Raw genomic sequence first — 15211 nt, 5'->3', positions numbered from 1 at the left:
AAATAAAGCCTTATATTTATGGTCAACTGATTTTCAACAAGGATGCCAAGACAATTCAATGGGGAAAGAGAAGTCTTTTCAACAAATGGTGCTGGGACAACTTGGTATCCACATGCAAAAGAATGAAGTTGAACCCCTATGTCACAGTATATACAAAAATTAACTCAAAATGTATGAAAGATCTAAATGTTAAAGCTAAATCTATAAAACTCCTAGAAGAAAACATAGGAATAATTTTTTTTTAATCTTGGGTTAGGCAATGATATCTTGAATATAATACCTAAAACAACAAAAGAAAAGCAACAAAAGAAAAAATAAATTGAAATTCATAAAAATAAAAAACTTTTGTGCTTCAAAAGCTAACTTCAGGGGCTTCCTAGGTGGCGCTGTGGTTAAGAATCTGCCTGCCAATGCAGGGGACATGGGTTCGATCCCTGCTCAAGGAAGATCCCACATGCTGCGGAGCAACTAAGCCCGTGCGCCACAACTATTGAGCCTGTGCTTTAGAGCCCGTGAGCCACAACTATTGAGCCCATGTGCTGCAACTACTGAAGCCCACATGCCTAGAGCCTGTGCTCCGCAACAATAGAAGCCACGGCAATGAGGAGCCCGCGCATCGCAATGAGGAGCCCACGCACCACAACGAAGAGTAGCCCCCACTCACCTCAACTAAAGAAAGCCTGCGCACGGCAAAAAAGACCCAATACAGCCAATTAAATAAATTAATTAATTAAAAAAAAAGTTAACTTCAATAAAGTGAAAAGACAACCCTCAGAATGGGAAAGAAAAAGTGCATATCATACATCTGATAAAAGACTTGTATCCAGGATTTATAAATAACTCTTACAATGAAAAGATAAATAACCCATTAAAAATGGGTAAAGGGGGAGGAATCAAGATGGCGGAGTAGGAGGATGTGCACTCATTCCCTCTTGCAAGAGCACCGGAATTACAACTAACTGCTGAACAACCATCAACAGAAAGACACTGGAACTCACCAAAAAAACCCACCCCACATCCAGAGACAGAAGAGAAGTCGCAATGAGATGGTAGGAGGGGCGCAAACTGCATTAAAATCAAATCCCATAAATGCTGGGTGGGTGACTCACAAGCTGGAGAGCAGTTAAACCACAGAAGTCCTGAGGGTTCTGAGCCCCATGTCAGGCTTCCTAACATGGAGGTCCAGCAATGGGAGGAGGAATCCCCAGAGAATCAGACTTTGAAAGCCGGCGGGATTTGATTGCCGGACCTCCACAGGACTGGGGGAAACGGAGACTCCACTCTTGGAGGGCACACGAAAAAGTGTGCTCATCAAGACCCAGGGGGAAGGAGCAGTGACCCCATAGCAGACTGAACCAGACCTACCTGCTGGTGTTGGAGGGTTGCCTGCAGAGGTGGGGGGCAGCTGTGGCTCACCAAGGAGACAGGGGCACTGGCAGCAGAGGTTCTGGGAAGTGCTCATTGGCGTGAGCACTCCCAGAGTCCATCATTAGCTCCACCAAAGAGCCTGTAAGCTCCAGCGCTGGGTCGCCTCAGGCCAAACGACCACCAGGGTGGGAACACAGCCCCACCCATTGGCAGACAAGCAGATTAAAGTGTCACTGAGCTCCACCCACCAAATTGGATTAAAGTTTTACTGAGCTCCACCCACCCAGTCCAACCCACCATCAGTCCCTCCCATCAGGAAGCACCCAGGAGCCTCCCAGACAGCTTCCTCCACAAGAGGGCAGACAGCAGAATCAAGCAGTATCAGCAGTGTTTCATCTTGCGGAACTGAAAATCACAGCCACAGAAAGACAGGGAAAATGAAAAGGCAAAAGACTTTGTACCAGATGAAGGGACAAGATAAAACACCAGAAAAACAACTAAATGAAGAGGAGATAGGCACTCTTCTGGAAAAAGAATTCAAAATAATGATGGTGAAGATGATCCAGGACTTTCAAAAAAAATGGGTAAAGGATCTGCACAGACATTTCTCCAAGAAGATATACAAATGGCCAATAGGCACACGTAAAGATGCTCAACATTTCTCACTAGGTAAATGCAAACCAAAACCATGAGACATCACTTCACATCCACAAAGCTAGCTTTAAGAAAACAGATGAACAAGTATTAGTAAAGATATGTAGAAATTCAAACCCTCATACACTGCTAGTGGGAATGTAAAATGGTGCAACCACCTTAGAAAACAGTTTGGTAGTTACTCAAAAAGTAAAACATAAGACTTATCACATGACCCAGAATTTCTAATCCTAAGGATATATCTGAGAGAAATGAAAACATACGTCCACACAAAAACTTGTACCCAAATGTTCACAGCAACATTTGAGTATAAGCACAAGATAAGAGCCTCGAAGTGGAAACAACTCAAATGTCCATCAACTGATGAATGGATAAACAAAATGTAGCATAGCCACACAATGGAATATTATTCAGCCACAAAAAGAAATGAAGTACTGATATGTGCTACAACCTGTATGAACCTTGGAAACATTATGCTAAGTGAGAGAAGCCAGTAATAAAAGGCCACATACCATATGATTCCACTTATATGAAATGTCTAGATATACATAAATCCATAGAGATAGTAGATTAGTGGGTGTCAAGGCTCAGGGGAAGGGAGAATGGAAACAGAGAGTGATTGTTAATGGGATTCTGTTTGGGATGATGAAAATGTTCTGTAATAAGACACTGGTAGTGGTTGTAAAATTCTACTAATATACTAAAACTCACTGAATCGCACACTCAAAAAGGGTGAATTTTATGGTATGTAAATTATACCTAAATAAAACAAATCAACAATCCATTCTTAGAAACCACCATAAATTCAATTTTCAGTCACATCATCCCATTTTTCTGTGCTCTTAACATCATGAAGGATGTAGGGCCATTCACTGAACTCTTCCTGTGATGGTGGGGCCTCCCTCCCAGGGCTGCCCCAGCCCTACTTTGCCTCAGGTAATGTGAGAAGTCAGAAGCATAGTTTATTTACAAGAGGACAGGAAATGTGCTTTGTAACAAATCTTCATTTTCCATTTGCTGACCTAGACCACGGAGAAAATTAGAAGCAGGGAGCTGCACCGGCACCTTGTCTTCCTGTCCTGACTACTGTGGCAGTCCCGTTACCACTGTCTCCAGTTTTCCCTCGCTCGCCACACTAGCCACGAAAGACTTTATTCAGACACCAAAGCTGATCATGGCACTCCTCTACTTCAAAAAATCTGTCCTTGAAAATTTGGACTTGATCCTGAGGATGGAGTTTTCTCTGTTCCAGCACAAGAAAGCAAGCCTTTTACGACCCAGCCCTGGTTGTTCTGTTTCTCTCACAGCACCTCCCCTTGTGTTGTAAGTTGGAGCTACCAAACTGCTTGTGGTTTCTCCAGCACTCTTGGTTACTTCATGCTCTGTGTCTCTGCTCCCTCCCCTCTCGTCTTTAAACATTCTGCCTCTGAGGAATGTTTCTTACTCCACTTTACAAAACTGACTTCTCTTTCCTTGGGACCACAGATATATTCTGTGAACATTTCTCTCTAAGCACGTGGAATACTTGACTTGTGTCCCTGTCTGAACTCCCCACGGGCTTCCTCATTGAGGGCAGAGACTTTTCTCATTTGGATACCCAGGACAAAGCAAAGAGTCTGGCTGAGGGGGAAATGGAAGGAAGAAAGGAAGCAAGGAATTAATGAACAAAAACTAGAAACATGAATCTACTCTCACTCCTTCCAATGTGGACCTTAGGAGAATCTTTATGGGATGGACATTTTCTTTCCATTTTTTCTAAATCAGAATAAACAAAAACAATCATGGACACAGAAGGAATGGAGGATTCCAAAAGTGCTTCTCTTTTCTTTTAAATGACCTCAGAACTGACAGGTGAGACAAGGTCTAACACCATCAGCAACTCTTCAATGCTTATCAGAGGAGGTGGAAGAGGGCTGATCATGTCACTTCCCACCACCTTCAGAATAAAGTCCAAACTCCTCAGGTTATCAGTCTTATCTACCACTATTTCTTATCAACCCTTCCACAAGAATCACTTAATTCCTGTTCCTTTAATATGCTCCATGTTTCTATTTTTACATCTCTACCTTAGTAAAGGTGTTCTGTCCAGCTCAAATAAGTCTTTCTCCACAAAAACCCTCCCCTCTCTCTACTCTCCACCTCCAAATTGGGAGCCATCACTTCTTCCTCTGTATTCTCTTTCCACTTTTCACTCTATGACAGCATTTTTAGCCTTTTTATAACGTGTGTATTTTTTTTTTACATTCCCTCAAAACCTCTGCTGCAGTGTGAGACACACAGCAGGTGTGCAGGAAACAGCTGCCAGACTGAAGGACAGAGTGTCAGCATAGTTGGTCATCATTCCAAAATGAAAACGGACAGCCAAGGTAGCAAGGAAATAAAGATAATTAATAGCGGTTTCTCTTCTTCCCAAACAGTGGGATATGATTTCCTGGGAGCTAAGATTTCCATATGGGGGGATTTCCCTGGTGTTCCAGTGGTTAAGACTCTGTGCTCCCAATGCAGGGGACCTGGGTTTCATGCCTGGTCAGGGAACTAGATCCCTCATGCTGCAACGAGGATCCCATGTGCTGCAACTAAGACCCGCCACAGCTAAATAAATAAGCAAGTAAGTAAGTAAGTAAGTAAGTAAGTAAGTAAATAAATAAATAAATAAATAAATAAATATTAAGATTTCCACATGGGAATAAGAAACGTTTCCATTCCAAATGAAACCACGAACATTCTACAGCCCGTGCAAGTAGGTCAAGCCATTTGCCCAAGTCTAAAAGTGTCCTATGTTTTTAAATTTTTTTCCTCCAAGAAGGACAAGTTCTCCTAACTAAATTCCAATCATCTGGGTCAATTTGTTTTAAAAGCTTGGTATCTTAGCTGTTTTTATTTATTTTAAACTTTTAATCCTGTACATTCTTCTCAAGCCTCTGGGACCAGACACTAAGCTCAGCTTTCAGCAGGCCTGATATAACATCACATACTCTACATTTTTGTGGCATGCCAGCTCTCTAAACAGAAGGAAAAAAAAAAATAGATTGAGTTCTAAATCTTGCCTTGCTATAGACTAAAGAAGTTCTTTTAGACAAATATGTTTGACTAAACCACACTCAACCCTTACTTTCCTTTCTTTTTGAGTTTCTAAACTCTATACTTTCTCTTCACTTAAAAATGTCTTCAGACTGATAAATAAGGTCTTACATCACGTACTGAAAAGTAAATTATGAAAGATGGATTAAAAGGGAATAATTTAATGACACTACTTCAAAGACGTTAAAAGGGTGTTTAAAACTCCTCAGGAAGGAAGATGATTGATACGGACTCTAAAAACTTACATGATTGGTATGATAAACAGAACAGAAATAAGAAAAATATTATCTCTAAAGATCAACATTTTAAAGATGATAATACAGTGAAAAACTCAAAATAATAATTACATCACTATAGAGATCTATTGGAAGGCACTATCATTTGAAGACACACTTGGGACAAATCACAGCAAACGTTTGCTGAAGACCTGACAATCACTGCAATCTTGGGGTGCTGGGGAGTAAAGGCACTTGAAGATGACCCATTTAGATAGCAGCAGTACGCTGATGAGTATGATTAGCTCTGTATTCAGTGACAGGAATGTCATGGTCTTCTGGTCAGTCTCCCTGCCTCTAGTCATCCCATAGGTAGCTTCCAGAATGATCTTTAAAAAATCCTGATCATGTCCTTCTGTTCAAAATTCTCCAGTGGCTCTCCATTTCCTATAGGTAAAAGATACACTCATTGTGCTACATTCATACCATTTATGATCTGGCCTTGCTTTTCCACTTTGCCAACTTTGCCTCTTTCACTCTGCACTTAAGCTACCTTTAATTAATTACTTGTCGTTAACTGAACATTCATTTTTCTACCAAGCTTCAGGCCTTTGTATACACTATTCCCTCCACTTGGAATGTTCTCCCTTGCTTGTGAAACAACTACTCTTCTTTCGAGCTTAAAACCGTAGTGACCTTCTCCTAGGCTCCTCCAGGCAGGGGCTTTCACTGAACCTTTAATGGTTCACAGCAACTATCACATGAGCTCCTAAGAGTCCAGCCTCCATGTCTGTGTTTCCCAAAGACCAGGAGTCCTTGAAGATAGCACTAGTATTCCTAGTGCCTAGCCTGGTTCCCAGGAGATAGTTGGCACTCAACAAATGAAAGTGTTAAAACCAAAATAAATGGAATATATTTTTCTATTTAACTTATAATTTCAATCTTCATCCTTAATCTTCTCCCAGGGCTCATGACAAATAACAAGATGAGAATGGGAAGGGAGAGGACAAGAGAAGAGATGATCATCGCCAAACTGGGAAACATGCACTGGAGTTTATAAATGCAGGTGCCACATAGCACACTGTGTACCAGCCTTGTCAAATGAGAAGGCCTCTCCTTGGCTGCCCCCAGCACTCACTGTATCATCCCCTGGCATCCCCATCAGCAGCTTAGGAGGAAGGGTTCTGATCTATCTAGGCATTATTCCTGTGCTAGGTCCCACCACAGTTAAATGTACGCACCAACTGGCAAACCACAGGGGACATCAACTTCATTCCAAACGATAAAACAAAGCTTCAAGACCACTTCAGGCTTAGGCTTCGCCTCAAATAAAGAGATACATGGGTCACTTTAAAGAATGTCAGTGGTGTAGCAGCTGACAGACTCTATTTTTTAAAGATCTCATTAATGAGAACCTCTCCAAGAACAGAGATTATTTATTTGGGGGTAAGTTATCTATGTAACTTGAATACTGCACACTGCCAACAAATTCCAGTACATGGGAAACTATTTTTAAATGTGAATGCAGCTAACTTAAAAGATAGGAACACAGTCTATGGTTTCTTTTTAAATAGAAATAATTACATTTTTAGGAAGTACAACAAATGCACAAACGTTCAAAGCTGTCACTCATTTTTTTTTTTAAAACATCCAGATAATCTAAAAATTCTTAAATCTTTGGTTCAAATAATTAACTTTGCAGTGTGTGGCATAATGTCTGGTCCGTAGAATTACTTGTTATTCTCAGTAATTATCTGTTGAGTAAATGAATGAATATATACTCTTCAGAATGATTTTTTTAAAGCTGCCATTTATGATGACATTAATTACAACATCAAGGCTGGCACTGTAATGACATTCCTTTAAGTACATCTATTTTTTTACATTTAACACTGATGGTCAATATATTGCCAAAGGAAGTCCTGGAGACAGAAGACTTTCAGGTGTTTTCTTTCAGTGTTTGAACACTGCAGCCTTAAGGAGATGCTCTAGGTAAGCAAGATCAGAAATGTAGACAGTTTCACATGGAAAGGAAACTGAGGTGTGGCTTACATAATTTCTTAATTAGGAAACCCCTGATAAAGACTCATTTTAGAAAGAAAAAGCCAGCTGATAAATGGAACACACAAACTAGGACTTGAAATTTTCCTCTATGAACTTTCCTCAGGAGAGCTCAATTTCCCTAACCTGAATCTGTAGTCATTTTCTTTTTCTTTGTTTTTTTTTTTTTTTTTAGAACTTTTATTGAGATACAGTTAGTTAACAGACAATGAACAGCATATATTTAGAGTGTACAATTTGGTATCCCAATTTCCCAGTTCATTCCTCCCCAACCCTTCCTGCTTTCCCCACTTGGTGTCCATATGTTTGCTCTCTACATCTGCGTCTCTATTTCTGCCTTGCATTTCCTCTTTCATAGTTGTTAGCATTTGCCTTATGTATTGAGGTGCTCCTATATTGGGTGCATATATATTTATAATTGTTATCTCCTCTTCTTGAATTGATCCCTTGATCTTTATGTAATGTCCTTTCTTGTCTCTTGTAACATTTTTTATTTTAAAGTCTATTTTATCTGATATGTGTATTGCTACTCCAGCTTTCTTATGATTTTCATTTGCATGGAATATCTTTTTCCATCCCCTCACTTTCAGTCTGTATGTGTCCCTAGGTCTGACGTGGGTCTCTTGTAGACAGCATATATATGGGTCTTGTTTTTGTATCCATTCAGCCAGTCTGTGTCTTCTGGTTGGTGCATTTAGTCCATTTACATTCAAGGTAATTATCGATATGTATGTTCCTATTACCATTTCCTTAACTGTTTTGTTTTTGTTTTTGTAGGTCCTTTTCTTCTCTCCTGTTTCCTGCTTAGAGAAGTTCCTTTAGCATTTGTTGTAGGGCTGGTTTGGTGGTGCTGGATTCTCTTAGCTGTTGCTTATCTGTAAAGCTTTTGATTTCTCTGTCAAATCCGAATGAGATCCTTGCTGGATAGAGTATTCTTGGTTGTATGTTCTTGCCTTTCATCACTTTAAATATATCATGCCACTCCCTTCTGGCCTGCAGAGTTTCTGCTGAGAAATCAGCTGTTACCCTTATGGGAGTTCCCTTGTATGTTATTTGTCGTTTTACCCTTGTTGCTTTTAATAACTTTTCTCTGTCTTTAATTTTTGTCAGTTTGACTACTATATGCCTTGGCGTGTTTCTCCTTGGGTTTATCCTGCCTGGGACTCTCTGCGCTTCCTGGACTTGGGTAGCTCTTTCCTTTCCCATGTTAGGGAAGTTTTCAACCATAATCTCTTCCAATATTTTCTCGGGTCCTTTCTCTCTCTCTTCTCCTTCTGGGACCCCTAGAATACGAATGTTGGTGCATTTAATGTTGTCCCAGAGGTCTCTTAGGCTGTCTTCAGTTCTTTTCATTCTGTTATTTTTATTCTTTTCCACATCAGTGATTATCACCTTTCTGTCTTTCAGGTCACTTATTCGCTCTTCTGACTCAGTTAATCTGCTATTGGTTCCTTCTAGTGTATTTCTCATTGCAGTTACTGTGTTGCAAATCTCTGTTTGTTCTTTAATTCTTCTAGGTCTTTGGTAAACTTTTCCATCTTTGCATGCAGTCTTTTTTCAAAGTCTTGGATCATCTTCACCATCGTTATTCTGAATTCTTTTTCTGGAAGGGTGCCTATCTCCTCTTCATTTAGTTGTTTTTCTGGGGTTTTATCCTGTCCCTTCATCTGGTACAAAGTCCTCTGCTTTTTCATTTTCTCTGTCTTTCTGTGGCTGTGGTTTTCAGTTCCACAAGATGAAATATTGCTGATACTGCTTGATACTGTTGTCTGCCCTCTTGTGCTGTCGTCATTTTTGACACACCCATCCAAACATGTTCTTAGCATCTTCTGTGTGTTTTAGATAATGTGCTAGATTGTAGGCATAAAGAAAGAGGAACAAGCCAAAATTCTGTCCAGTAAAGGGAGACTGGATAGATCTTTCTGAAAAGTAATGTCTAGAGTACTCAGTTACAAAGTGACTGAAGGAGAGCTAAAGTCACCAACCAATTTCCAGCACAGTAGAAGTTTTTACAAGATCCTCATTTTAACAGGCTGATAAAGTAGTCAGGTGTGCCACATAAAAATCTAGTGATATTTCTTCTAGACATTTTGAGATAGACATAAGAAACATGGGGGAAAATGTTGAAGGTCTGATTAAAAAACTTTCTATCACTTCTTCAGGAAATCATTTTGGATGGCAGATACCCTGCTAAATTCAGTTTGGGGTGGATTAAGGTGTTGTAGATCAGAGTTTGTTCAGTGATCACATATCACCATCACCCAGAGGAAAACCATCACTCTGTAAGGGGCAACCTCCTAAGGAGTTGTCAAGTGCATAAAAACCAATAACGATTTTTGTGCCCATAGAAGACAATACAAATCTCCCAAATAACCAATTCTTTAAAGCAGTGCTGTCCAACAGAACTTTCTGTGATGATAGAAATGTTCTGTATCTGCATGTTGAATACAGTAGCTTCTAGCCACATATGGCTATTGAGCACCTGAAATGTTGCTAGTGAGACTGAGGAAGTGAATTTTTATTTACATATTAATGAATTTAAATTTAAATAGCCAGATATAGTTAGTGGCTACCATACTGTATACTGCAGCTCTAAAATCTAATAATAAATCCAGTTATAAACAAAATAAAGTTTGCTTTTTATGTAAAGGACAAGAGAAAAGGCAGCTGAATTAACCCTAAAGAGGGATCTCTAAGGTAAAAAACAAATGGATGGTTCACGTAAGTCAGTAGCTTTTTGTGGGAATGGCTGAATCACAACAGCTCTTGTTATACCACAGCGGAGAAAGGAAACTGTCTCAAGGGTGGAGGTCTAACAGGAGATTCTGAAGTAGGGCAATCAAGGCCTGTTCCAGTCTCTCTCTCTTTTGTTTTTTTTTTGACTTATTAGTTTTCAGAACTATCTAAGATGTGGGAACTACAAAACAATGCAAACCATGTCCCTTTGTTTTGCTATCACTAGCAGACCTTGGGGGACTGGGTCTGTCACAGTACGGGCTATTATTTGTTCTCTCTCCTCTGGTCCCTGTTGGCCACCTTGGGGTCTTGTCTCCTCTAGCATATCTCACTCCCTCAGCCATCAACTTTTTGTACTTGTATACTGTTGCTCTGCTTATTCAACATTGCTAATAAACAGTTAAAATTATTTCTACTTTATTCTACCCTTTCTGGCTAGCATATCAAACATTGAAAAAAAGAGTATATTTTGGTGTAGAAATAAAGGAACTTCACAATTATTAAGTACTTCTATTTACCAAATGCTTCTTTTGCCATCAGCCCTACAAAGCAGATGCTACTATTTCCTCATGTCAGATAAGGAAACTGAAGCTCAGAAATGGTAAATAACTGACCCACAATCATGGAGGTGGGCAGTGATACAGCTGTCATATGAACCTAAGCCTTTCTGATCCCCCAAGCCTATGTTTTTTTCCTGGTAAATAACATTGTTTCCTAAGCCCACTTTACATTTCTTCCATCAGTCCATCTGTCCTCTGACTCATTTTTATTTTTAAAGAAGAAAAAGAAGAAGAAGAAGTAAGGGAAAAAATGAAAAAGAAGTATGTAATGTGTTCATGGAATGGTTCTAGAATATTTAAAAGGATCTGAAGCTATTATATTAAGAGGTTTTATTTCCTTTTGGTCTTAAAACACATGCATTTAAAAAAAAACGACACTAGGGCATTAAATCATAAGAAATTACTCCAAGGGATAGTTTAAAACTTCATGCAAATGATTTATTGAAAATATTAAAAGAGGTAAGTTCCAAGTGCCACCTAAAATGCTTATTCCGTTAGGAAAAATAACAACAACAAAACAAAAAGCTAAAACAACAAGAAAAAACCCTATCAGTTTGTAGAACTGATGGAGCCAACCCTATCTATTACTCAGCTATTATTTTATTCACATAGTAAAACCCTTTCCAAAGAAGCAACTAGCCATGTATCATATCCTATGGAGTCAAGTATCACCACTTAAGCAAAGCTAGGCAACATTTTAAGAGCATCACATACTTTTAAAAGTAAAGCAATAGGTAGAAAGAAAGCTATTTTTCTGATGGGGCATCTGTAACAGTATTTTTGTACTCTAAGAAATTATAATCTTTTTTTAAAGAGTTTTAAATTTTGTGTCTCAAAGTAGATTACTTAAAAAAAGCAGCGGGGGATACAACTGCAGCCCTTCAGTATCTTCCAAGAATTTAGTGGTTACAATCATTATAGTATAGTAATACAGACCAACTGGGTTCCAATCTTGGTTCAGTCCTTACTAGTTCTGTGACTCTGAGCAAGCCACTCTGATATACTTTCCTCATCTGAAAAATGGGACAATAATTCCTAAGGTTGTTGTGAGGATTAAATGAGTTAATGTATGGAAAGCACTTGGCATTTTCATGAAAGCAATGCTCTACTTTTTTCTAATAATCTACATAATTGAGACGATAATAAGAAAAAATAGTTAATTTTAACTGATATGGGATAATGGATATTTTTAAAGAAAAGATGCCATAAGATAACAAACAATCAGTAAAAGTTTATATATATTTTACTGAGGATGTCATGAAAGAAATTTTGGTACAGTAAGAATGTCTGAAATATAATTCCTGATATGCTATCTGAGGACATATAGTAAATAAAAAATAAAATTTTCATCTCATAATATGTCCCATAAAATTTAAAAGAATGGAAAAAGTGCAATAAGCTGCTTGACTATAAAATCTATTCCAACTGGAAAATGGTATCCAAAATGGTTGCTTGGGTAAACTGCAAGGGCATACTCTTCCCCCACCCACAAATCACAGAAGGCTTCAGGAACTTAGAATGGAAGTCTTCTCCTTATGGAATGTATTTTCAACTGCATGTGGGTTGTTATGATTGAGTTTCCCAAAAGGACATGGTAGAGTATTTCTCCTATAGTTTTACCTAATCTTTTGGTCCTCTTAAGGACCAAAGTACACTAGCTGATCTTAGAATGATTTTTCCTTACGATAACCTGATAGAGAAAAAAGACAAAGAAAGGAAGTGAGAAATTAGGTAGAAGAATGCTTTGATGTTATATGCCACTGGTTTCCAGACAGGTGTGAGAGTTGGTCAGTGGTCCATAAGGATCTTACTAGTGCTATGCATGGGGCAGTCCAACCCACGCTACTCTTCTCTCTCCTGAATTCACTGGATAAGAGTACTAAGAAACCCTTGTCCAGCCCTAAGCTTTGCTTTTCAGAAGGAAACTCGGTGACACTCAACAGCGAGAGAGAGATCAGAACTCAGTGGGCACTCAAGGAAGAAGAGTGAAGATGATTTCAAAACTGAAGAATCTTTGTATTGACAGGTACATTAGTGATAAGTTCAGCCCTCTGTGTAGTGCAGGATTCTCCTTCACGGCATCTTTGAGAGATGATCCCTCAGGCTCTGCCTCAACACCTCCAATAATTGGGATCTTACCTCCTCAAGTCCGCTAGCTCCAAGCCAGAAATCTGGGGTATATTACAGATTCCTTATGTCATTCATATCCAATTAACCAATAAGGTATTTTATGACTCAAATCTCTCTTAAATCTGTTCACTGTTCCCCTTCCCACTATCTTAGTTGAGGACTTTCTCTGTCATCCTTTTATGTGGTCCTGCAATGGTATGCATCTACCAGATTTTCTGCTACCAAATAATTCACCTTTAACCCACCCTCACATGGCAGCCTGCAGTGGACGTTCTAAAACACAAATCTAATCATGTCATTCCTCTGCTTAAAACCCTTGAATGGTTCACAACCACAAACAGCAAAAACAATCCAAGGTTTTACCCTCAAATACATGATCTTGCCTGACTCTCCAGGGCAAACTTCAGCAACACTAAATGGTTGTGGTATCCACACACACACCAAGCCATTTTGCATCTCCATGCTTTCTGCTCATGCTGTTGCCTCTGTTTGGAATACTCTGCTTTCCCTCTGTCAACCAGCTAAATAAGTTCAGAAATTACCTCCAGGAAGGCATCTTTCTTTATTAAAAAAATTCTATTTATTTTTTGTGTGGCCGCACCGTGCGGCATGTTGGATCTTAGTTCCCCGACCAGGGATTGAACCCAAGCCCCCTGCAGTGGAAGCATGGAGTCTTAACCACAGGACTGCCAGGGAAGTCCCCAGGAAGGCATCTTTTTACACCCTTCCCTATATAATATAAACATATTCCATGTGGGGAATTCCCTGGCAGTCCAGTAGTTGGGACTCTGTACTTTCACTGCCATGGGTCCAGGTTCAATCCCTGGTCGGGGAACTAGGATCCTACAAGCTGCGTGGCGTGGCCAAAAAAAAAAAAAAAAAAAAAAAAAAAAAATTCCATGTGTGTTATCTATTACTGCACTTATACTGAAATCATTAACTAGTTCATCTCTTTCCTTCCAGGTGAGTCTCTCAAGGTAGAGACCATGTAAGACTCCTAGCACGTGGCACAGGACTCACGGTAACAGGTGCTTGTTTAATACACGCCTAATATGTATTAAATACAGGACATTTTCTGATGATGTGAGTTAAAACTTATAACTCCAATTCCCAACTTTTGCAGCATGAAACAATAAAAACCATCTCTCCAGGGAAACAGAACATTAGGCTAGTACATAAAAAGGCAAAGTTTATATGACATTTGCACTTACCTAAGTTGCTGTATGTTGCACTACAGGGATTCAGGTCCATAGGATCTGACATGCCTTCTTTTTCCTCTTCCCTTTCCAGTTCAGGTAGGGGCAATGCTGGTGTGACTGAGGTGCAGCCCCCGCCATCTTGCTTCACAACAACAGTTCTTGGATCCCGAGAAGAAAAATCCTCTGTCACTTCATGGGTCACGTGACTGAAACAAATCAGACTACCATCACACTGGCATTCAAAGATCTTTGCTAAAATTTAGATTTATGGAAGGCACATACTTGCCATAAATGTAAATAACTAGCCCTGTAGTCACAGCAATGGGTCATAAACCCCAACATACTGGTCTGAATATAAGGAAGTCTCTCATGCAGGCTGATACTTCTATCTATCTTGATTCATCATATTTGGTAGAGGAGGTATAGCAGGCTCAGAGGGAAGTCTGAGAATAACAGGTAAGGAATAGAACTTTTTTTTAGGTAGTAGGGAGGAGGGAACTGAATGCTTAACTGGTTAAAGACTAATATACTCAAGTATTTAAGAAAGTATTTAGCATATTTACTATATTTACCATACTATAGTACAGTCATCCCTTGGTATCCGAAAGGGACTGGTTCTAGGACCCCCCCACAGGATACCAAAATCCGCTCAAGTCCCTTATATAAAATGGCTGTAGAATCTGCATATAACCTACACACATCCTCCCATATACTTTAAAATCAACTCTAGATTACTTAAAATGATATCCAATACAATATAAATACTATGTAAATAGCTGTAAATACAATGCGAATGCTATGTAAGTAGTGGCTGGTGCACAGCAAATTCAAGTTTTGCTTTTTGGAACTTACTGGAACTTTTTCCCCCTAATATTTTCAATCCATGGTTGACTGAATCCGTGGATGTGGAACTCACATGGAACTCACAAACAAAAAGGGTGGACTGTGCTATAATACTGTAATAAATATGAAATACTTTATAGTATTTATTTACTATACAGTATTTACTACACACTAAAGTATTTACGAAAGTATTTAGTAAAGGATCAGGAATAAAGTTGAGATTTCAATAAGAAAGTAAGGCAATTATCTTAGGTAAACTGCCCCAGGAAGCCTTGTTGCCAAGAGGGCACTGAAGCATCAGCCTTTGCCTATAAGCATGCAGCAGGCAAGGCAAATGGAAAAGAAAGTTCTGTACTCTAGTTAA

At 39.3% G+C, this 15211-nt stretch overlaps 1 protein-coding gene across 13 annotated transcripts in view; it reads right to left on the bottom strand.

Moving 5' to 3' along the window:
* The window catches only part of PEAK1 (pseudopodium enriched atypical kinase 1), a 272370-nt gene that overhangs the window by 27748 nt on the left and 229411 nt on the right, over nucleotides 1-15211 (bottom strand). For all 13 annotated transcript variants that reach the window (XM_057723460.1, XM_057723457.1, XM_057723463.1 and 10 more), the window contains one exon: nucleotides 14017-14210. In XM_057723460.1, the coding sequence (XP_057579443.1) occupies nucleotides 14017-14210 (194 nt within the window). The remainder of the gene's footprint in view (nucleotides 1-14016; nucleotides 14211-15211) is intronic.

Source organism: Hippopotamus amphibius, chromosome 2 (genome assembly GCF_030028045.1).
Source record: "Hippopotamus amphibius kiboko isolate mHipAmp2 chromosome 2, mHipAmp2.hap2, whole genome shotgun sequence".
Taxonomy (NCBI): Eukaryota; Metazoa; Chordata; class Mammalia; order Artiodactyla; family Hippopotamidae; genus Hippopotamus; species Hippopotamus amphibius.
The sequence above is the reverse complement of the archived record's forward strand: the minus strand, read 5'-3'. Positions and strand labels throughout refer to the sequence as shown.